This window comes from Candoia aspera, chromosome 7, assembly GCF_035149785.1.
Source record: "Candoia aspera isolate rCanAsp1 chromosome 7, rCanAsp1.hap2, whole genome shotgun sequence".
Classification (NCBI taxonomy): domain Eukaryota; kingdom Metazoa; phylum Chordata; class Lepidosauria; order Squamata; family Boidae; genus Candoia; species Candoia aspera.
This window is the reverse complement of record NC_086159.1, coordinates 75866870-75892329: the sequence shown is the minus strand read 5'-3', so window position 1 is coordinate 75892329 and position 25460 is coordinate 75866870. Positions and strand designations below refer to the sequence as shown.

General features: G+C 40.8%; 1 protein-coding gene across 3 annotated transcripts in view; it reads left to right on the top strand.

Annotated features, from left to right (window-relative positions):
* The window catches only part of FRMD4A (FERM domain containing 4A), a 291903-nt gene that overhangs the window by 151507 nt on the left and 114936 nt on the right, over positions 1-25460 (top strand). For all 3 annotated transcript variants that reach the window (XM_063308199.1, XM_063308198.1, XM_063308200.1), the window contains exons 3-4: positions 14694-14788; positions 21579-21671. In XM_063308199.1, the coding sequence (XP_063164269.1) occupies positions 14694-14788; positions 21579-21671 (188 nt within the window). The remainder of the gene's footprint in view (positions 1-14693; positions 14789-21578; positions 21672-25460) is intronic.

Genomic DNA, 25460 nt, shown 5'->3' with positions numbered 1-25460 from the left:
ATTATGAAAATCACTAAATACAATTGTTCCCTCCCCTTATATTAAAAGAAAAAGAAATATATAAACCTCCTAATCAACTTCCACCCCCAAAGACAACATTTACTTATTTCCTTCCTACCACTATTCTATACATTTCTGTCTACTATAATAGAAATCAGACTAAGACATATAAATTGTCTACTTTTATGATTAATAATACTATAACTATCTTAACCCTATTAACCCTAAACCCAAACACTTATTACTATATCTTACAAATCTTAACAAATCATTACAAAGGAATAAAAACAGGCAAACCTTAAAAGCAATCCAATTAGTCTTAATCCAGATTGTTAAAAAAGAATAGAATCATACAAGCCTCAAAAGCATTCCAAATCAACATTCTTAAATCTTTACCCCACTTCAAAAGATACCAGAGCATTTACATATCTCCATGATATACACAAGGCATTTTTCATAAAAAAGTCAAACAGCACAATTGCCCCCCTTTGAAACTAAGACTTCTCAGCAAAAAACCTCCCACAGAGCAAAGTCTCTTTTTTCCCATAACATTCCACCAGAAAAACAATTCCATTTGTGATTTGCGATCCAGTCTGTCCCTTTAACTCCTTCAGAACCACAATCTGGTCATCATCCGGCACAACAAAAGCTTCAATTTCTCTGTCAGTAAAAATATCTCCATCTAGAATCAACTTTTTCCACAACCTCTTCAGCCAGCTGAAAATATCAGCCATTTTAAAGCTGATATTTTCTACAATGCCCCAAATAACTTGCATAATAGCTTGACAGGAATCAGAGAAAATCTGTTTGATCTCACAATGAAGCTCTGAGAATGTCTGCTTAAAATCCTCCATGTTACAATCAGTAGATTATGACACCCCCTAGATACTTAACTGGCAAATGTCAGAGTTAATAGAAGATTTCTGGCTTTTCCAGCTATGTTTACAAAAGTAAAAGTGATAAGGGGCAACTTCCCAGAGAAAGTAGCAACAAAACGCTGATGATTCAAAACAGCAGATTCAACATGTAGGGAAAAGTCAAATTTTTCAAATTCAATACAAAAATAATAGCAGGGATGTACTTATTTATTCTCAGTCCTCCTTAATATTGAAATGGGGAAACAAGCCAAAACTTTGAAAGATTTTTAAGAATTAATCCCCAAAATAATGATAAGCACCAAGAGAGATCACTTTTCCTTGTTGTAGAAAGTCTGTCTTGGAGTACATAGACTTTAAAATATATAAATTGGGTGATTTAGAAATAGGGTGGCTTGACTTAGTGTCCCTTTAAGGCTACATTGCCATTTGGAAATGATGATGTCCCAGCCTCCCAGCGGCTCTTACCAGATTAGCACAAACACTGTTCATGATCCTCTGGCTGCAAGGCGCCATTCTGGAGTACAAATGGAATGATTCCAAGCATTTTCTGTCCATGAAAATGCTCTATGGCTTCAGGAAAAGCCTGCCTGAGCCCATTAAAAAAGCCACATTGTCAGATCTTCCCGCGGAGCTCGCAGCCACAGCTGTTCAGTCAGCCATGTCCCCACCGGAAGTCAGCTTCCTGCATATTTTTGTCAAGGTTATCTCCCTTACTCTCTAGCTCATTAAAATACCGGACAAGTGGCTCTGAAACCAATAGGAATTGCACAGTTCTGGCCTAGTATACGGCAGTGAAATTGTGCCCCTCCAGATATTGCTAAAGGACAACTCCCAACAGTCGTATCCAGCATAGCCAGCCCTGAGGGATGCTGGGAACTGTAGTTCAGCCATTTGTATAGTTTGGCAATATGGGTTTCCCACCACTCTGGCCTAATCCTTTGTTGCTGTCACTTTTCTTATTCTCATAGAATATATACAAAAATATGCATACAGTAAAACACACACATGTACACACTCAATTTTTCAAAGATCCTGTGAGCACAAACTTAAAGCAATACACCATGTGGAAGGAACCCAACACTATGTTAACTACACTTTCTCCAATCTGCACTTTGGCTAAATATGAGAACTTCACTGCCCAATGTCACAATGGTGATGCTGATTGGGAAATATGGGAGATGAAATCCACAGAAATGGAGGATTCCTGGAATAGGCAAGGTGGCGTTAAATCAGATCTATGTTTCATTGCTGTCAGAGGTAAGCTGTTCCAAAGCAGAAATCTTTAAAACTTGAAAGCACTATTATAACATTAATTATTTTTTTAAAAATATATTTAGGTATCATTTTTAATAAATGCCAAACAAGATATATTAGCACTTACAATGAGAGCCTTGTTAGTTCAGTAATCTCAATCCACTATTCACCATCTTCAGTTGTACTTCATTAATTTACCAATTTTTTTAGAAATATGACATTTCTCTGTTCCTCTTGTTTTCTCTCTCTCTTAGTATAATTACAATTGTATTGTAAATGGCTCTTGTATATGAAGCTGCTTGAGGAATCGGATCTTGGTAAATTTTTATTTTAAAGGGCTAAATATATTGATTTTATGGGGCTAAATTTAATTCTTTTTTATTTGCTGCAAGACACCCTGTTCTTGATTCAGACAGCTACTTCTCTGCACAAATTAAGATGACTTGAAGAGACAAGTTCACTCATAGGCTGTGTGTCAGCTTTTTCAGCACCTTTGGAAAGAGTCTGTCCTTCTCAGATAGTTGATAATTTTAATTTTCTTGAATGGCTCTATGTTGATTTGTTAATGATCAGAAAGCAATCTGTTAAATGTTTCCGATATGTTTCTATACTGCAAAGACGAGGCTATGATGGAAGGCTTTTCCAACGTAGTGGTATTTCTTCACAATGGAATTGAAGATCTTTCCACCCTCCTTGGGTCAATGGCTTCTTCTCACTTGTGGGCTGGGAAAGAGATGACAGGAAGGCACTGTGATGGGAACAAGGAAGAAGAAAAAGGTTGCCAGGGCATGTTTACGCCATACTTAGATGCAAGTGAGGAAAGGCTGAAGGAGAACCCTAATGAGATGGTAAGGTTCCCATCCCTCTGACACTTTCCTCCTTTGGTTCCATGCTTTGACAGCCAAGGCTAAGTAATACTGCACTATCTGATCTCTCTAAGTATGCCAGTTCTTGGATCCCTTCAAATCTTGGATGCTTTGTTTACTGGGTGGTTGATTTTGTTTGAGAGACAAAGAAGAGAGAGATCTATTTTTTAATTCTTTAAAAATATATGTTCTCTCAATCCAACCCATCTATCCTTTAATTCCACTATTAAGTCAAAAGTATTTGAAGCTTTCTCATTTTGTTTACAGAATGGCCCATGGTTGGTTACAGATGCTTCTTGCTTGTTGGATTGGTACTAAGAAAGAATTGTGTTGCCCTGTGTCCATTCATTTCTGGGTCATCTTCAAAGCCAAGCCTGTGCATGGGAATAAATTTTAAGAGCTAGGGCCATGGCAGAGCTTGAGTGAGGGCAGCTGAAGGTGGGGAGGAGGAAGTGAGAAAAGGATCTTCATGGTTACTCAGAAGAATGTTACCCCTTGTTTGGAGAAACCATTTAGCTGTCTCTGGGACTAATTTATATTACTTCCTTTCAATAGCCATTTTGCTAATGTATGCCATATGTTAATACCTTTCGTCTTTGTGATTTGTGAAGCTGTTGCTATTCCCTTTTCCTCTTGTAACCTAGAAATTTGGCACAGGCTGGACAGATTTATGCACCTCTTTTAAAATTAATTCCAAGGCCAACCTTGTTGCTCATGACAAAGTGTTCCAGGACCCAACAAGACTGAGCTCCACATTCTCAAAGTCTTTGAGTTGTAAAGACGGACTTTCACAAAGAAGGTCTGTGTCTGTCCTACCTTGGGAAGCACTAAAGATGTGTGATATGCGTGCAAGCAAGAATGGGAGAGGCAGGCAGAGTTTGAGAAAATCACAGCCATGGATGGCATGAACTAACTCAGGTGGGAGACAGTTGTTTTTCAGAGAAGTGAAGGTGGTGCTGTGATGCTCCTTTCACTTGATTCCTTATCTTCCAAAGGGAAAATCAATGCTGGTTTTAAATGCATATATTTACCAGGTGTCTTCAGAAAGCCCCTCCAACTAGGTAATAGATCCAACCCATGGTAAACAATTTATTGACCACTAATTGAGAGCCAGTTTGGTGTAGTGGTTAAGGCACCAGACTAGAAATCGGGAGACCATGAGTTCTGATTTAGGCATGAAGCCAGCTGGGGACCTTGGGCCAGTCGCTTTCTCTCAGCCCCGGGAAAATCTTGCCAAGAAAACTACAGGGACTTGTCCAGGCAGTCACCAGGCGTCAAGACTGACTTGAAGGCACAAAAAAAAAAAAGAGTTTGATCTAGTTGCTTAAGGTGTTAGACTATGAACACAGAGAGCTGAATTCTAGTTCTGTTTTAGGCACAGAAGCCAACTGGGTGACTTGAGACCATCAGTCACTTTCTTTCAGCCCTAGGAAGAAGGCAATGACAAACCATTTCCAAAAATGTTTCCTGGAAAACTGCATGGACTTAACCAGGAATAATGATAATAATAACAACTATTAGTTCCTAACGCCTATTATTTATTTTTGGTGCCTTCGAGTCAGTTTTTGACTCCTGGAGACTGCCTGGACAAGTCCCTGCAGTTTTCTTGGCAAGATTTTCAGAAGTGGCTTGCCATGGCCTCCTTCCTAGGGCTGAGAGAAAGGGACTGGCCCAAGGTCACCCAGCTGGCTTCATGTCCAAAGCAGGACTATAAACTCACTGTTTCTAGTCCAGTGCCTTAACCACTACCCCAAACTGGCTTTCTTCCTAATACTTATTATACCTAAATGTCAGGTTCATGAAGAGTTTATGGCCAGTTACACTGACCAGTTAAATTGTTTGTGACTCAAATTCATTTTTAAAGAATATCTGTTGTTTAGGATAGATTCAAAATTTGACACAGGTTGGTTCCTCCCTATCTTAAAAGGTAGATTTTTTCCCCCCCTGTATTTTGCCTTTATACACTTTTCGATCCTGAGTTCCCAAGCTGCTATTTCTAAATACAGGAATCCGATGCTCTGGCCGATGTCTGAGATGTCTCTCCTCCATCATAGCCCTGGGACCGCCGGGCTGCAACTCTTCCAAAAGTTGTGTTTTAAAGGTTTGTGTTAATGTGGCTACATAGCTGGACGAGATCCTGCATCAGATCCTCTGGCTTCTCACACGAAATGTGGCAGAAGATTGTGAGAATCGTAATCCAGAATCACTGGAGGACATCAAAGTGCTTGTCCCTGCTTAGGCCTCTTTTAATCTGTTGAGAATGGCTGTGTCTCCTTCAGCCACATCCCAAAACCTGATGATTCCTTATCAATTCTTCTCCATGGTCATGTATGTTGCACAGGTCAAGTGACTACTGGAGGGAGCAATCCGGACCGTGTGTGTCATAAAACAGGAAGGCTTATATATACATGAATCAGGGCTTCCTGTCAGCAGGAAAGGCAGCTCCTGGAGGCCAGAGGTATGCCATGTACCACCTGATTCCGGGGAAGGAGATGAGCTGTGCGGCACTATCCCATCTGTTTCCCACATATGGGCTTCTTTTCACAGTAGCTGATCTACACGGGCAGCAAATGGATCTCAAACTGCCCCACTTCACAGTGGAGGAATCAACTGTTCTCCTAGTTAAAAAGACAAGCCAACCTTCTTGCATATCAGTGAGCACTGGTCTTCAACACATGGAGCCATATCAGAATGGTATATACAACCTATCTTCCTTTAAGCTCTCAGAGCAGAAAGATACAGATGTTAAATTGTGCCATGTCCCAAAGTATGGGGTTTTACATGGTGGCAGTCAATGCAACTCATAGAGTGGAACCTTTTACTGAATCAAGCGAAAAATTTAAAAATAGGGCCCCCAAAGCATCATCATAAAAGGAGGGAATTGGGTGTGAAAATGTGAGCGCCATCCCCTACACAAAGGAGCATTTTCAGAAATTTACAGTGGTGAGGGAGGCCATCAGATAATGTCAGGCTTGATAAGTCAGCTTTAAAAGCATTTTCCTCTTTTCATGGGGAAAATATTGGAGGATGAGAATTTATCAGTTGCTATTAATCCACAAAGTAAGATTAATACACTTCATGATTTGAGAAACAATTGGATGGGATGTTTATTCCAATAATGGAGATCAATCAATCCTTGACTACAGTTTTTCAAATGTGAAGTCTTAAAGTTGTCGGGCCTGGGTCATCTTTTTCTTCCAGTTTGTTTTGGGCTTCCTACTACGCCATTTTGTTCTCCTGGGCCTTCAACCTTGTGCATCTTGAAATACTGACTTCCTATGTGATATGTACAGCAACCTGCCGCTATTCTGAAGATCTTCAGGTATATTGGACTTCACTTCCCATGCTAGTTAGGGATTATGGGAGCTGAACTCCTGCCACACCTGAAGGGCATCAGTTTGCAGATGAGTGAGAATGCGAATAAGCACTCATTGGATGTCTTACAGGTGACATAAACTCTTCCTTCTCTTTCCTTATTCATAATTATTCTTGCATCCACTGACCATTTGCTTCTTCTCAAGTTCATTAAATCTGCAGGCTGTTTCCTTTAACATCCAGTGATGCAGGCTGTTATCTGGAATGATTATCATCTGTATTTGTTGTTTATTCGTTCAGTCGCTTCCGACTCTTCATGACTTCATGGACCAGCCCACGCCAGAGCTTCCTGTCGGCCGCCAACACACCCAGCTCCCCCAGGGATGAGTCCATCACCTCTAGAATATCATCCATCCATCTTGCCCTTGGTCAGCCACTCTTCCTTTTGCCTTCCACTCTCCCTAGCATCAGCACCTTCTCCAGGGTGTCCTGTCTTCTCATTATGTGGCCAAAGTATCATCTGTATACCTTTCCATTTTCCAATTAAGCTAGCCTTTATCACTAATGGTTTTTCCTTTGCCTGGTTGCTTTCTAATCATCTTCATTTCCCTATTTCTTTTTTCATACTAAACATATCTGTTTAGTATTCATTCCATATGGACATCCACAGGAGACTTAGCCTATTGTAAATTGTCCTTGTTTATCAGTCAGGCCTTTTTCTGCCAACCGCAGGCCTTCCCAACTTGGCAATCTCTGTGTCTGCTATGCTACAATTCCTGGCCAACATGATCTTTAGAGGGCATATGGGGATGGGATTCTCCTTTGCAGTGTTCCTTAAATTATGTTTCATGGAACATCGATGTCTTCCAAGCTGCTTTAAAAGGTTCCAAGGTTTTGGAGTTCTTACAGCCATATGTGATTCAGGCAGTTTCACTAGTCAGATAAGGACCTCTTCATGAATGATGTTGGCAAATCCTTCCTCAGACATCACTTTGAAACAACAGGGGGAAAAATTCTAGGAGACTTTTGGATGTAAGTTTGCAGAGAATATGAGCCTTTAAGCAGAAAGACACTGCAAAGATATCCTGTTATCTTTTCCTTCCAATTGTGTTTGTGAAAAATGGATTTTGAGCGCTTTTCACTACAACTGAATATCCAAAGAGGCTGGATGTTATGATGACACTAAGACAGTCTTCAGCAATGCTCATTCATGAATAGTTGCCATCTTGATGTGAGATTTATCCATCCCCTCAAATTTTGAGAATTATGCATTATGCAATTATAAAACATATATGATGGTGTTGCAGAGATAAGTAATCTGCACTCCCAGATCTCAGTGGCATTCACAGGAGGGGACAAAAAAGTCAAGATGATGGTTGTGTCCAGATGACTGAAGTCCTGCCCCTTTTTAATACATGTCACATGTGCCCTTCTTTGAGGCCACTAGAACTCTAATGGCCAAAATCAATCAAAATGTTGCAGAAATATAAAATAGTCACCTTTGTAGCAATATTGCATCAGGTTGCAAGGGTGTAACACAAAAACCAGATCAAGGTGAACATTTTGGACATGTTGTTTTTAACAGTAAACAAAAAACACCAGGAAAATAAGCCTTTGGGGGTTTTAAAAATATCTACATTAATACACTTGATTTGGGTGGGAAAAATAAGATGACCAAAATATAGAGGGGCAGCTGCCTACAAAGATGAAAGAAGGGATTTTTAAAATTGCAAGTAATTAAATTGCCTTCTATAATCAGACGTTATTTGCACAAGTGCTGTTTCTTAAGTCACTATATATTATTCATGTAAGAAAGAGAAATAAAGAGCTATAAACTGGCATCCTGCAGAACAAAAGAAGTCAAAAGAAAACCCAGATGTATTGTGGGTACATCCAGCACAAATTTGGGACAATGAAGTACAGGAATGGCTGGAAATGCAAGTAGGTCCCAGTTAAACAGAGTGAATTAGTGCTGAGCAAGTGCAGTGGGATTTGGGATCTGGCTGAAGTGACAGTTATTTCTCTCCATGCCGTTCAGTCTGAGAGAGAAAGAGATGTCACACTTCATTCCCCTGTAAGGTAGTTCTCAGAGTCTAGCTACCTGCTGGACATGTGGAAAGTTCCACATTCCCAACACCTTCAGTTGAAAGAGAACTTGATTGCAGGATGTGGAGAAAGACCTATAGAAGAAAGCCACTTTAGTTAGATAGGCAGGTAGTCAAACAGGGATGTCCACAGTGTGTAGCCAAAAATGTCAAAATGGTGGCCACTGCCTGTTTTTTATGTGCAGCAGACATGAAAGCAGATGGAGCTTTGATCACATCATGGTGGCCAACAGCTTCTTTTTCCCCATACCCTGTGGTGACACCTCTAGTACAAGCTGTTCTAAGATAGCTTCCCATTATTACTTTAGAACCCCTTTACATCCCTTTGGGAGTGAGAACAAGATAAGCCACTGGGCAAGGCATATACTCTTTTAGTTTTCAATGTTTGGCATGAGTCAGGCATGACTGGAAGTACATTCATGTGAGTTTGTCCACTATGCTCCTTACTGTAGGTTGGCCAAGTGGAGAAATCAGGAACAGCTCGAGTGCCACAGGCCCCTTCCTTTTCCCAAGATAACTGGTGAACTCCCTGATTGTCCAGTGAAGGTGAAGCTCCCCCAGGGAGAGAACACATTGTCATGTGGGTGTCCTTTAGAAGCAGAGCTGGAGATGATGAGATGGGGAAAGGGATGGTGGGATTTGGATGAGTAAGAAATGTCGCTCCTAGCAAGTATTGCTATCTGTCAGAGCTCTCTGTCTTCCAGGGAAGAAAGTGAGGACCTTTTGGTTGTTCATGCTTCTTCACCCATCATTAGAAGTCATGATGCAGTGTGCTTTGTTTATTGAAGCAAACCCATAGGACCGAAAGGGAGGACATGTAGCTGCAAACTGAAAAAGTCTCTGACTGATGCTGCTGATTAGGTTAATGGGCCATTTGAGCATCTTTCATGAAAGGAGATGATAATTTTCTCATCTTCAGCTTTCAGTATATCAGAGATCTAAGTATAACCTTACTATTTTAGGCTTTCTCTCCAGGAAGATCAGCTTGGGTTTCTGTGTTTTTGTTTTTTGTTTTTTGTTTGTTCATTTTTGTTTGTTTTTGGTAATCCAGGTATGTCTGAGCTTCTACTGATGTCTTCCAGAAGTATTAGAATTACAGTTCTTACCGCCTTTTGTTAACATGGTGCTGGAATACCAACACATCTAGAAGACCCATGATGGGGGCAGCTGTCCTCCTAAATATGGTTAAGCTTGCATTCAAGAAATACCATTAGTATTGAAACCAATGTTTCATTTGTCATGTGACATTCATTTACCACATAGTCTTCTTCATCTTGGCCTTGGACGCAACCATCTTTCCGCTGACAATTAGCACTTGTACATTTTTTATTTCAAATATTCATTATGCCTTTTATGTTTTGTCTATTACATAACAGCATATTAGAGGGAGCTTGTTTTCTTTTAAAAATGTTCTTCCTTCTAGCACACTAGAGCTTACAATACATCAGAACAGACTGGTAAACAGCAAACTGCTGGGTTCTTTGTATGGCAAACAAGATCGGCAGTAAAACATGTTAGCTAACATTTAAAATTCCTAGCAAATTAACTGCAGAACAAATATAATCGAGTCAATAACAGACCCTGACATAGTAACAGATTATCTGAATTACCTAAATTAAAGTATATAGTACTATTCTGGCTAACTAAATCAATTTTATATAATTGCGTGATAAATTTTTATACATCGTAGATTAGATTAGATTAGATAAATCTTATTTTTCTTTTAGAGCACCAGTGTCATATATTTGTGATCAAGTAAGTAGTTTTGAGAGAGAGTAACTTTGTAGGCAGGAATCAGGACAAAATTTAATAGCATCCAGTGATCTTTGGAATGTTTAACAACTTTATTTGCTGAGCTTGCTGATCAGAAGGTCGGCGGTTCAAATCTGCATGACGGGGTGAGCTCCTGTTGCTAGTCCCAGCTCCTGCCAACCTAGCAGTTCGAAAACATGCAAATGTGAGTAGATTAATAGGTACCGCTTCGGCAGGCAGGTAACACCATTCCATTTAGTCATGGAAGTGTCTACGGACAAACGCTGGCTCTTCGGCTTTGAAACGGAGATGAGCACTGCCCCCTAGAGTCGGACACGACTGGACTTAATGTCAAGGGAAACCTTACCTTTAATAGATTGTGAAAATGGAAATGGTCTCTACTCAGTACATATCTGGAAAGAAAGTTTCCATGCTATACAGAAATCAGCATCAGGTCTATAAGAAAACTAGCAGAAAAAAGCCAAGCATTGTGCTGTGGTCCAGCTGGGAGTGGTGAAGGGACATTGCTATTCTCTCTTGTTCCTGCAGCCCAACTATGTATATCAAATCCTACCTTACTAAGAGTAATCCTATCTGTCAGGGATAAGAAATTTAGGAAAGTTGCACAGAGCATGTTATTGTTAAGATGATGAATCACTTTTTCCTGGTTTGTCAGTAGAACTCTGATCCAGAGTATGCACCTGCTTATGGGGAAAAGTCAAGGAGACCTAATGAGGAGACAGGTGAATGCTGAGGTCCTGTTTGGGTCTTCTGCCATCTTTGTCCTAAGCATCTAGAAGTGGTTATGGTGGTCAGTAATGAAAAATGAGACCATTCAGGGTTCTCCAGTTCTTTGATTCTGAGTCCATTCTGAATAGGCCTCCTTCAGCTGGTGGTGTCCGGAGGGCTGTTGGCATCCTCAGACTCTTCTTGACACCCACGTATTCTGAGACCAAGAATGTAATCATCCCTCCTCTGAAGTCTCCTTCAGCTTTGGGTTGGTCCAGCTAAGAAGGTGGCAGGCCGTGATAGACACATTCCATTTTTGTATTCCACCATCGTCTCTGATGAAACTCATTATACAAATTTTGCTAAGCTTCAAAACGGACTCTGGAAACAAAGAAGAAAAGGAAGAAGAAACATGGCTTGGACTACGCATACTTGCTTGTAAACTCATATAATCACAGTATTACTTTGTTCACAATTCTGGTCCTGCCTTTCTGCAAACAAAGGCCCATAGTGCTGTGCACGAAACTGTTCAAGGCATGTATTAAAGTAGAGCTAATTAAAAGCTGAAAATACTCTGTTGTTCCTGTCTGTGAAACCTATGGGATAAGAGGTATTTGGTGGATGCCACTTAAAAAGCAGGCAAATTATTCCAGACAAACCTTTTCTAGTGCAAGGCGGCTCCAATCGCCCTTAAAATGGTATGTTTATAAAGCTACTGATTCTGGAAGAGGAACAGTGCTGTGGTGAGGTTAAGGCAGTCTTGTTGCTCCAGCAAAATAATTATTTAAAAATGCAAATCGACCCCACTCATGGAGAAGCACTACAAGTTTTAAATCAGGAGTCCAACAACTTTAAACATTTGCAAACAAAGCTTAGAGTGAATAGCATGGCACAGAAGACTAGCAGGATTTAACTCTGTGGTCTTAAATCCCTGCAAGACACTTATTAACGTGGCATGCAGCCAGCGCTGGCTCGCTCTCATCCATTGTTCTCTGATCCCCTTTATCTCCCCCCAAGAAAGGGCTCTCCTTGCTTATCTGATTCAACTATTTGATCTAGGAGCACAGATCCTTTATCACCGTACCACTCGGTCCTGCTGAATTATGAGCCAGGAAGGAAACGTGGTTGTAACATGGGTGGATGTTGTTATGAAACTGCAAATGGTAAAAAACAGGAAACAAAAGGTAGGCCCGTGGTAGGGGGAATGGGAGAATCTATTGTGCTGATACCTGTACTGTACCCCAAAGAGTGCCCTGTACATCTGTAGGAAACAGGATTTAGCCTCTCTACTTTCCACTTGTTTAGCCTATCATGATCACAGGAGACAGCAAGTTTCTCCATGCAAATGCTACTCCTGTGTTGCCTGAAATGTTACAATATCTACAACTATTATAGCATCATATGTAGAAGACTGAGTTTTATCTTGCCTGTACCGTGAATTCTTTCTTAATACCAAGATCCTGTTTTGTAATATGGCAATACGTAGTCCTCATTTAATGACCACAACTGGGACCGGCAACTCAGTCGCTAAGCGAAATGATCGCTAAGAGAAACCACAACTGTACTTATGACCTTACTTCAGCTTTCCTTTGGTGTACAGACCTGTGAAGGTCATAAATGTGAGGATTGGTCATAAAGTTACTTTTTCATCACCATTGTAACTGTGAATGGTCACTAAATGAGGCAGTTGCTAAACGAGGACTACTTGTAATCACCTAAGGTGGTGGCATCTAATTGACCTTGAACATGTTAAAAGTTGAACCTGGTTGGTATTTGGATGGGAGGTCACTAGGAAAAGTGGTATATATCTATGGGTTAGATTGTAAAATCAAAAGGACGTGCCAGAAGAAGGCAGTGGCAAACCACTTCCATCCTGTTGTCAAGCTCAACTCAAGGGAGACTTTATTTTTGCAAGATTATTGCAGTTGGTGGCTAGAAACTAACTGGATTCCTTTGTGTGTTTAGTTGAAAGTATGTCCCTCTGATTTAATGAGCGTGATCAGTAGGTAAGTATATACAAGACTGCAACAGAGGTTCAAATCAGGAACTTCTTCAGATAATTTGCCCATTGGACTAATCACACTTTTCTTCTTCCTAACATAGCTCATACAGTATTCGTCCAAGGTAGCTTCCTTCAGAAAAGGTGTAGGGGGATGCTCAAATATTTTCAAAATCTATCCTGCTTGTTCAACAAGAACCATCTTACTCATTGCAGATGTTCTAGGGAATGGTTCGTTGCAGATCTACCCTAAGTAACTATACACATTTTTGTATTGCAGTTTACTTATGCATTGGGGAGCTACGGTAAGCAAGCTGGTAGTTTTGGACTACAAATCCCACAATCCCTTGCCATTGTCATATAGGTGTAGCTCATGGAAGCTGTCTTATCTAGAGAATATCAGTTGCTTATTCCTGCTGTAGAGGCAGACTAGTAATGGTAATGGCGATAACAGTGGGGGGTTCTCTGTCTCTCAGGAAGCCAGAATTCTATACTTTGAAACCTGGGTCCATTTCTTGTGAGTAAAGTTTTGGTAAAGTGAACACAGTCTGTAAGTGGACTTTTCTATCCCCAGTTTCTCTAACTCCCTGCCTTGTGTGGGAATTGTAGTTCAACACCTCAGGAGGGATGCATTTGGGCAGGTTATCCCCTTTATTTATTTATGTATGCAGTGTCTCCATCTAATAAGACCTGGTTGCCATGAAGACCACAGTATTCAGGCAAATCACACTGTCAAGTGAAGGCTGTATTCCAAATATTCTGCATCAACAGTACTTCTTCTCTCCAGCTGCATTCCCTGGAATACTTGGATTTCTCCAAGGGAACAGCAATCAACTGAAACAGACCTTTTGCTTCTGCTTACTCGTGAAGGCCATGTGAGGCTTCAAAGAAGCACTTAGTCTGACAAAGCTTTCATCACAGAGCCCCTCTGAAGTGGAGCCCTGAACTGAAGCTGCACCCTCTTCTAGCTTGTGATTCAACCCTTAAAACAGGTTCTTGAGAATGCAGAGGCCTCTTTCCATTGGAGTAAAGTGGCCAGCCCAATCAAGTCAACCCACTTCAATCTCCAGTTCAAGGCATCAAGGTGGAGTGATGTCAAGGCAGGAAGATGGTCTGAACTGAGGATGTCTTCCAAAGCAGAGATGTTTTGCACGGAAGTCTTATCCGCCTCTTAAACTCAACAGTCCAGAACAGAGTTAGTCCATAAACAAGTAATTGTAACACATATTTTTTGCAAAACTGATCCCAGCATCGTTTGGGATCACCATACCTTCATTTGTATCTGCCTCATCGACCCAGACCCAGCCTGATATAGATTACTACGTGGACAGATTATGCAATTATGACTTTTGAGATATGAAAGTGGTATGGTTTGGTAATGACCTTCTTAGCCTAACGTCATCAGTTTACTAATATTGGTGGATATTTGTCATTGAGGTGTTTGCTAATTTCTGTGGGAAAAGGTTAGTTGGCTCTCATATCACATGTGCATGTGTGTGCACATGCACGGGCTTAGAAACCCATGTCATTCTTGATGGCTTCTTTAAGGGCTTTGAGCACCAGGCATTGTGAGATGCATGGCTCAGCATTGCAATATCTGAATGTATCTGGGGGCCTGGCTCAACCAGTCGGTGTCATCAGCTCTAGCCAACGTTGCTATCACTGTGCGCATGTCCTGTGAGTAATCACCAAACTCTTCCAAAGGACCCGAATCCCCACCCCACCCCATTTGAATCTCTTCCTGCTTCCTGGTGCAATCTGTCTGAGCATGGTTTTTGTTGTCTTTCTCTTCCAGCCCAAGCTTTTATCCAAGGAGCTGCTAGATCTGGTAGCGTCACATTTCAACCTGAAAGAGAAGGAATACTTTGGAATTGCCTTCACCGATGAGACGTAAGTATCTTAGGATCAAGATCCAAAATTTTCAAAAATCCAGGAAGGGTTTCCTTTCTGGAAACTGGAAAATTGTTCCATGGAGCACAACAGTCCATCTCTGAAGAAGTCTATATAGCTAGTGCTTCTACATTTTGAATTGTTCTTCTAAGCAGGGAGCACAGCAGCACGAAATCTCATGTGTGCATATATATTTCTCCGCAGCATATAGCCAAATGGAAAAAATGTAAAATTACATAAAATGGTTCTATCAAAAGAAAAAATTTCTTCCGACAGTATTTCCATCTCTTTTTTTAAAATAATTGTATCTCTCTCTTCTCTTTACAATGTGGACTCTTCATGAGCAAAAGGTGTCTCTAGTTAGTCATTTATCATGCAGTGAATAGAACAAAAAGAGCCAATAGATGCTAGAAAATAATCGATATTTAATTAGCACCTTCAAGACCTTTAACTGATTTTGTCCATGGCAAAATCTCACTGATTCCCAAGGTCCAGTCTTACACAGTGGACGTTGACGCTCACGGGTAAGAACTGAAGCCCTGGCATTCAGAAATCAATGGCCTGAAATGAAATAATAGAATGGTTGTGTGTTGGTGTGTGTGTGTGTATACACACACACCTGCAAGTGCTAGCATTTTCAAAACATCAGGACTGCTAGGAATAATCAATTAAGCAGTGGAGTTCATTCATCAATTAGGTCTCCCCTGTCACTTAGGACAATGATCTTAAATGTTCTTGGGAACCATTTCTACATTCATTTGTCTGCCTTGCTGTCTTTAGCGGAGATCCTGTGACCTGTAGTGGATTTGGGGGAGTTGTTCTCAAATTCACATGAGAGAAGACCCCAGGCCAATTAAAAGGGGAAGATTTATATTGTCTGAAGAGGAAACAACCAGGCAGATGGAACCATATTGTTCCTGGGCATGAATGCACCCCAGACAACACATTCCTAAATATATTAGAGGATTATTAGAAACAACACCCCCACTTTCAAGAAGCTTGCCTATTGCTGATCGATAAACTTGCTGGGTACACAGTATTAGAATGTTGCTTTCGAAAGCTAGAAAAATAGTCCTTTTCATTCAGAGAAGACTTTAAATCTGACCTGCCTTTAAGTGCAGTTGATCTTGGGTATGATGATGATGATGATGTTTTTTTAAAAAAAGCTATAGATGGATTATTTGGAATGCTTTGATTTCTTTTGCAGAAACAGTCTGCCTGGGGAACCTTTGGAAACATCTTTGGGCTGGGAAGCAGGGAGACGTGCAAAAGGCATACACACACACACACACACACACACTTCATTCATTAATTACAAGTTAAATAATGGATATTAACTTGTCATGGCTTTTGGGAAGTTAAAAGATTGGTGTGGCAGTAAATAGCATTTGACCTCTCTCAGATCTTCAACAGTGACTGCCTCTAAGCCTCAGCAGCTACTGAGTTTGCACTGCGGGAGGTGAGCCATGCCAGTCTAGGGTAGCCAAAAATCAGAAGGAGCCTGGTAGCACCTTTTCTGATTAACGCATTTTATTAAAAGGCAGGAGTTCTTGGGAGTTGCAGCTCCCTTCATCAGATGCATGGAGTGGCCTGACTGATGTAGTGTCATGAGTGCCGTTGAGCTGAAGACATCAGCGCAATGGCACACATGACAATAGCAAGGAAACAGGGGAAGGGGCTCAAGATAAGTAGCCATCAACTCACAAAGACTGAAGGACAAGAAACAATGGCTAAACGGATCGCGAGGCACACCCAAGCTGTTAGCGCTAACGCAACGGAGATCACCCAGCTGACAGCAATCACCGGAGGAATAGAGAAACCGATGATGGGCGATCCCGGAACGCCAGCGGGGCCTCGCAACCCCTCACCTACCGGCAGGACAACGTGTTGGACAAAGGGGGGTGACGTAACCGCGAGTGAGGGGGCGCTGACCGGCGCGGGGTATTTAAACCCCGCACCGGCGCGCTCCTGTCACTCTCAGCTTTTTTCCTATACTGTACCTACACTGTGAATAAATCAGAGCCTGTTCCACAGAACCAGTGTCTGAGCATTATTCAGAGGTAGGCAGCGCATGACATGTAGGATTTAAGCTGGGATGGGAGAGAGCGAAGGGAAGACAGGTTGGTTGGGCAGATGCAAGTGACATGCAAGACGGATTGTACCTTATCAATTAACCATTGTAATGTCTTAAAAACCCACTGGGTTGGTTGAGACCTTCTGAAACTGCCTGCCACCTTTTAATGGATGTTAGTTCAGCAGCTTCTCACTCAGTTTTGCTGTTTTAGAGCCTTGTTCTTCCAAAATGGTCTCTTCAAGGTCTGGGAGGATAAAATATCACTGATATTACATTGTCCTTGTTTTGAGTCCTGATAGTTTCCATTGAGGGCTATTACTTTCCCTTCCTCTGACTGCAGGAATACCCTTTTCTGTAGGTAAAACTACACTGGATTTCAGATCCCATATTCCAAAATAATATTTACCCAGCCCGATTTAATATCTTCCATGGGTGGTTTTTTTTTTTTAATTCTGACTTTTTGCCATCAAGATGGAGGGAAGAAGGAACAGGAGGAACTCTAATGAGTCACTTTTTAAACTTCTGTTTGGTGCTGCCACCCATTCTAAGAATTCATGGTCTCCTGTCTCAAAATAAGAATCTCCTCTATTTCAAGATATGTGTCACTTCTCCCCTAACTCTAACCCATTTTTAAGCTAATAAATAAGCTTAATAATAAGCTAAATCTCTTCCAACTGTCCTTTTAACTTACAAAATAATTATTATTTAATAATAATAATAATAATAATAATTTCTATACCTCTCTTCCTGGAAAGAGCTCAGAGCAGTGTACAGAAGAATAAAATCAATTTTCAATAAAAAGAACCAAATAAAACCTTCTTAGAGCAGGTAGTCTGGTCCCAAAACAGTTGTCACCCTACTGATGGCTGCATGAAATGAGACATGGTGGAGGCTGGCCATTGTTCCCCAGGGTTCCATATTAGGGTGCTACCACTGAGAAGGTCCTGCTTGAAGAGATAGACCCACGGAGACCTAAGCCATTTCAGGCTTCACAGAGTCATGTTAGCATCTTAAATAAAGCCTGTTATTATGATATTGATTCTACTATCTGTTTTTATAGTTTTGCATCCTGCTTCCTTTTACTTTCTTACCTTGGAGCAGTGTTTTGATTTTAGCAGAAGAGTGATATAAAAATATGAATAAAAGGAGCAGAAACACACTTATTGACTCTGTGGTGCAAGTAGTTAGAGAAGTAATAGTAATCTTGATGATTCAGGTATGTTATAGGATTTTGTAATCAAGAAAAATACTGTTTCCTTAAATCCTCCAGGTTCAGAAGTTCACCGCATCTAGCTCACCTTGTTTGGGCTCAGAAACTAACCAGGGCAGTACTTGGACAGGAGGCCACTAGGGAATCATAGAACTGTAACTCTGGGAAGTCATAAAAATATGCCAGAAGAAGGCAGTGGGAGACCAATTCTGTAGTGTTGCCAAGGAAACTACATACACGAAGTCCCCAGGAGTCAATTGAAGGAGACTTAATTTACTTGCCCATGTTAAAACATGATGTTGATTTTAAAACATCTAAAACTATGTCTCCTCATTTGGTTTCAATCAACTTTCTCCAACTTGTCTGATAGCCCTTTTTCCAGCAAACAAATTTTGGCATACGTTGTCATATTGTAGCTCATGATCTACACAAAAGCTGATGCCTTTTAATAAAATTTGTTCGTCAGAAAAGGTGCCACCAGACTCATTCTGGTTTTTGGCTACCATAGACAAAGATGGCTCTCCTCCTACAGCTTCCCCAATTTGGTGTCCTTCAGAATACCCAGAATTCCCAGCCAGGCATGGCCACAGCTGCAACCTAGCTGTAACTCTTCCAACATATCAGGAGGACACCAGAATAAGAAACGTTGGTTTAGCTTGTGTTGAAGGGAAATGGGACATTTGCTGCATGCCGCAGTCCTAAACCAAGTGAAGGTAATTCTTCAGCTCAGGAGGAAAATTTTGCAAGGATAATTTAGTTAAAACTGATTTGTATGGAAGATTTCCTTTCCTTCACTGCACTAGCACAGAATATCAGACTAGCAAAACCATAGGAACAGACTTTCTGCTAGGGATTTAATAACCCCTTTTGGTGATGGAGAGTCATCCAGGGTGACCAAAATTAGATTGTCATGCAAGGCTCACTTCTATCTATCTATCTATCTATCTATCTATCTATCTATCTATCTATCTATCTATCTATCTATCTATCTATCTATCTATCTATCAAATTTTATCACCACCCAAAGGAGGGGTTTTGAACTTTTGAGAGTTCTTTGATGCTTAACAGCATTGGCCACCACCTTTATGCTATTTGTATGGAGAGGAACAGAAAAATGGACGTTGGTGTTAAATTCAGTAGGGCTAAATTTGAGCAGCAAGGAAATCAAGCTTCAGGAATCATTCTATCAGCCTGTGCATGTTTGTCATGTTTATGTATTAATTTTGGTAAATATTTATACCCTGTTGATCTTCTGCAAGATCTCAGTCTTGGATGATTATATGGCATAGTGAGAACATGCTTAGTAACTGCGTTTTGAAAAATGGGTATCTTGTGAATGGGCAAACCCATCTCAGACATTTTGTTTCAGTGTCTAAATCATGCTATCAAAGTTCTAGATGGGCTTTCTGGCCAGAAGGATCAGATACCCATATGTATAGAACAAATAATGGAATAAGTATTCACAGACAAAAGTGCCTCTGTACTGATGTCAAGAGTATCCTCTTTGTTAGGATCCAGGATCTGCTCATCTTCCTAATTACCTACTGTACTGATGCTTCAAGTGGAGTTGGGTCCCTAGACTCCACGGTAAGATTTTCAGCCAAGCAGAAAGACCATCTAGGAATACGCTGCTGTGTATCTCTGCAGTGCTGCTTTTCTAAAGGCCTGCCTCACCCAGGGGCAATCCATACACATTTGGCCTCAATTCCTCTCAATTCCTGACTCCAGGCATAATGTTTATTCTGATGCTACTCCAAAAGAAAGATCCTGGGCACATAGGTTGCCAAAAAAAAAAAATGTTGGCTTCATTTCTTTAAAGGGACTTTGACACATGGCTACATGAAACTGTAGAGAGAGATTTTATTGGGTTGGATGGATTCCTAATCTTGTAACACCTGGGCACATCCAGCCACATGCCAAGCAGATGCCAAGGGTCCTCCCTGTCAGAGTCACCACTGTACTTCTTTAAAGACCGTGTTTTGCAACCAGTAGTGTCGTACTGTTGGTTCAACACAGAAATAATCTAAGTGGGATTATTGGAAAAGAACCTGACAGGCAGCAGAGAAGTAGGGAGAGCATCTCATCAGAGGTATTCTCATAATCCAAGCTGGAACAGGCTCTGAGAGGTTAGATCTTAGGAGCCAGAATCAAATAACGTTGCATGCTATTTAGCTGTCTCTCATTATTTGTTCTTGTTTTTCGGTTTGGGCTTACAAGAAGATGCTCCCACATTAGTGAGCTTTGCTTCAGCTATCGTTATCCCCCACTTGGTATTTTAGATTTACAGGACAATTGTCAAGGTTATTGTTGCCATTGTTTAAGTTTCAAAATTTATGATAAACACGAAATATCTGCAAACATGTAACTGTCCTTCTCAGGAAAAGTGGGAGTTTTGTTTGTATAGTGGTGGGACCCAGTTCCTTTGATTGGAGGGATTAGAGGGACTGAAGATACCAAAAGTTGAGAACCCTTGATCTGGGCGACCAACCGGCTCCTGGCTACGTCCAGCTTTATAAAAGAAAACGGCATGAGACGGTATCACTGAGTGCAGCCCATAGTAACTGCTGCTTATTCTGGGTGTGAGCGAGTGTGCAAGAGAGAAGCAGCTGTGTTTTCCAAAAGCTCTTGAAAGCCAGTTTGACAGACTTTATTTGCAAGGCTGTTCCAGACATACCGGGTGGCAAATAAAATGTCTGAGACATTGTTTGGCTATGTTTTAGCCCGCAGAGGAGTCTTACAGGCCTTGTATAAACTCCTGGCATTAACAGTGTTTAATGGAAAAACTGACAGACTTTCAATTATCGACTCACACAAAGGGTGGTCCGGGCAGCAATAAAGGGCCAGGGCTCTTATCTCTTCTTGCCATTTTCTCATTGTTCATCTCCAGTTCTTGCCTTGACAGGTTGAACTAAACATTGGAGCTCGAAATGATACCACAGCCACCCCCAACAGAGTGTTTATTCCTTAAGTGCCATTCTATCCTATGAGTAGCTTTCTGTACTCTATGATTGCATTGTTATTGAACTTGTTACACTTCATAACTGCAGACCAGCTTTCCTCCCCCTGATGCCCTCCAGATGTGTTGATCTTCAACTCCCATGATTCTTAACCAGCCTGGCAAAACCATGGTGTCTAAGAAGTATGGGAGTAGGGGTCCAACACATCTGGAAATGTTTCGGTTAGGGAAGCTGAATTGGATGAGGCTTTTGTTAGAGAGGCAGTGGACAGTAATGATTAGGGTACTGGACTAGGTCTGAGGAAACCCAAGTTCAAGTCCTCGCTCAAGCAGAAATCTCACAGGCTTTGGGCCAGTCACTTTCTCTCAATCTAACCTACCTCAGAAGGTTGCTGAGAAGGTAAAAGAATGGTGGGAGAGATAACCATGTATGCTACCTTAAGCTCCTATAGGAGAGCCAGAAAGAAATGAAATGAAATGAAATGAAATGAAATGAAATGAAATGAAATGAAACATTTACTATTCCAATTGCCTTCTCTCTCTCAACCAGGGGCCATTTGAACTGGCTTCAGCTGGACCGCAGAGTGCTGGAACATGATTTCCCCAAAAAATCCGGATTGGTTGTTTTGTACTTCTGTGTCAGGTGAGGATGAGTTTTGTCAAGTTATCTTTCCAAATGAATCCAAATAAAATGCTTTTATTATTTCATATGTTGCACTGAGGCCTAACTGAACATGAGATTTTGACTATAATCTAGGATTCAGAAAGTCATCATGGAGGGGTTTCCACAGGGCAATGGTCAGAAAAGTCAAGATAACGGCCACAACCATGTGGTTCAACTTCCACACTTTTTTATGTGTGTTGTGAAGGGGGGGTTGTGCCCCTGATCCTGACTTTTTTGACCCCCAATCCAATAGGAGATCCCTGGGTAGGAGAGAGGAAAACGAGAGTTGTGCATTACATGGATAAGTCCCAAGTTCAGTTGCTGGGGTGAAAATGAGAATAGCCACAACCACAGAACTAAGCTCTGAATCACAGTAAGCATAAGAGGAAAGGAACCACAATGTGCCAGGGTGTCCACATGGGGGAGAGGGTCAAAAACATGGAACACATGTGAATAAGGTTTGGGCCTTTGACTGTGTCTTGTCTGCATCTTTTTGACACATAATGCACACATGGACACTCCTGGCAGTGTGTCACAGCTTCAGTTTGATTATTGCCCCCTTAAGATCACCAGTTGGACTTTGACAAGCCTTCATTCGTGTATTATGGGAAATAATGGATGTTGAATCTCCCTTGTTTTATTTTTATGCTTCAGCTTTCTGGGTAGATCCAAATGTCTGAAATAAATTTACTGTAGCACCACATCTTCATGCTGCTGACCTCGGTTTTCTTAAAATGCAGCTGAAACTGTGGGATATAAGTGTTCAGCAGAGATGCACATATGACTCTTGTAAGGAATGAATAAGAAATGGCCTGATTTCAAAACATGAAATGTGCATTACAAATGCTAAGGAAAGTGTTGCGGTCCTTTTTTTTGTTTTTTTAGAAATTCAGTGGAAATGTTATTAACAGAAGAAACATAGTCCCAGGATATAGGATGTACCAGCACATGTCTGATGTTGCACAGATCAAGCAGGCTTCCATCTTAATAGCTTTTCAGAAGTCATATTTCAAAATTAAGATTGGATCATGTATAGAATTAATTTAATGATGATTCCTGATCTTTCAGGAATCCAGGGAAATGCAGCTTTTTAAGGAAGCTTGGAAACTTTAAGGGAATGTTCATTCTCCATGCCAAACTACACTGCCTAGGATATTTTTAGGGAAGTTTGGAAAAATTCTTGATAAAATCAACACATGTCTGTCCACCTATCTGGCCAGGAAGTGCTGAGGTTTGAATAATAGAAAAATATCTTGTCAGGTGCCGATTAAATGTTGGAAGTCAAATTATGTTTAGTCATGTATGTAGGTGATCATCAGTTACATGGACCTTTATGAATGTATATAAGATTCGTGTATTCGTGCATTCTAAACCAAACAAGAATAATGCATTGGGAAAGAAATCGGACAGGAAGGAAATTTGGGGAGATAACGCAGCGTTGTTTGCAGAAGTGACCTTTAGGGATGCATTTAAAAAGGCTAAAGTATTAGTTTATCATAAGAAACCAAGACATCAGTGGTTCAGCTGAGAAAGACTGATAGGAAATAAGAAAATAAAAAGGCAATGTTTGTCAAAATGCCAGTGCAGAAAGCTAGCATCAATCAGTGTTTCCATCTTCGTGGCATTAAGATTAAAGTAGAAAGCCTTGCTGAGTAATGGTTGCACCTCTTAAATAGTGTATTGGTTTTATTGCCCCCATGCCTGTTATCATGGCCAAGGGGATGAATAGAGCAATCTGGGCCCCAGGCAAAGTTCTCAGTGGTGAGAAGCCATTGACACCCCCCAACCCCAACTCTGGAATTGAGGGCAGGTGGAAGAAAGGAAGAAAGAAGGTCACATGGGAACTTCTTCTCTGACACAGCTTGGGAACCAAATCCCACAAAGGTCCCTGCTCACTTCCCCAGGCACCCAAAATATTCCTTCCCCACTCCTGCTTGACAGTTAGATCTCTGCTATAGTCAACACCTAACTGAGAATTGTAGGACAAGATAGTGGCTGCAGCCGCAGCTGTTCCTTTATTCCCTGTCTCCTCTTTTCATGACGTTCTTCTGTTGTGGCTCCTACACGACCCCTGGGCTTGGACTGAGCATGTCTAGGCTGCCAAATTCCAGAGGGCCGCTAGTCTGGGCAGCAAAGAGATTCAGAACAAGACCTCTGAGTGGTCACATTTTTGAAGGTCAGATATAACAGACCTGCTCCACACAATCAGGCTTATTGAAAGTCTGCAGTGAAGAGATCCCTTCTAAGCTGGTCATTGTTATCACAGCTGGTGAAAATAAATCCTTTATATTGGAAGGATGCCTTTAAAGAAGCATATATATGGTCAGCTAATAGGGGAATAGATTGTTACCTCAAATGATGGTCCCTCTGAAATTTAGGTATTTAGGTTTCAATGGGGGTGGGCAGGTGTCTCAGGACATTATTCAAAGTTAGCTGAATAGCATAATTATTTATTTATTATCCTAGTATCTCCAGTTCTGGCCTTGTTGTATTTGAAAGCTCAGATCAAAGGCTTTGAAATCTGATGGCTGAACCATATTTTCACAATTGGGACTATGCAACAGGCTTCATAGCCTTCCTCCCTTATGTTACATCTTCTCCCCCATGATATCAGAAGAGGACCTCTCATACACATTTTCTTCCACAATGATTTGTAAACCCACTGGAAAACCCATTCTTTCAAGCCTTCTTTGCCTGGAAGCAAATCCTAGCTAACCCTAGTCAAAGTTTGCTCAGATCTATGCCATGATGGAAAGTGTGGTTATCATTTCCCTTGGGAAAAAAAGGGGCAAGCCATGCCTGTTGAGGGGAAATAAGAGAAAAAGGGAAGAAAACCCAAGAGACCACAATCTATTCAGCCTTCAGATCATTATTTGGTAATTGGGTTACTTGGCATCTGGATTAAGCAATTCTAACCACGGAGCCAGACATTTCAGCGAATGGAACTTTTCAATGGAAGCCAATTTTATACCAGCTGCACAAGTCAAACAGAGTTTGAAGCCTAAAATGTCTTCTCTGCCTTTTCTGTGATTTCTTTCCTCTCAAGAAATTTTCATGTAGTCTTTTGCAAATGGATGGCTGTTCTGACCTCTTACTCAGTTTTTAAAACAAGCATCTTAGCTTCCTTGAACATTTCATATTGAACTGGCGAGTCAGGATAGAAATCTCTTGTATATATGCCACTGAAAAATAAATAAATCGTAATCATGAATTTTTCCATATAAAGCTGTGGACTAGGGAATTCTGTGAGTTGAAATCCACGTACCTCGAAGTTGCCAAGTTTGAGAACCACTGCTGTAGACCATATCTACAGAAGAGATATACAAGGAAAAAGAAAAAAGAAAGAGAAGAAAGAAAAAAGTAAGACTATAATAAGGAAAGAGAAAAGAAATATATAAAGAAGTGACATCCACCCTTCATCACAACAAGTATAAACAAATTTAGTGACTCTTCACCCCCTCCAAGGTTACAAACATTTATCTCTTCATCCCATGTCCCATCCTTATCTATAAACAAGTCCATAAAGCATCAACTTTTCAGTCCTGGTGTCAGCAGAAAATCCATAAAGGGTTGCCAGTAGTAACAACATACCTTGTTTTAAACTTGATCAAATAAACCAACTTTATATTCCTTCCTTTTACTTCTAACAGTCTTAATCTTTACTTCATTCAAATATTGTCATAGGATCTGATTTCTCTTCATTTCATCTTTGTCACATTGCACAGAGTTATTCAAGGCTTTAACAAGCCTCTTTTGTAGATCCAGTGG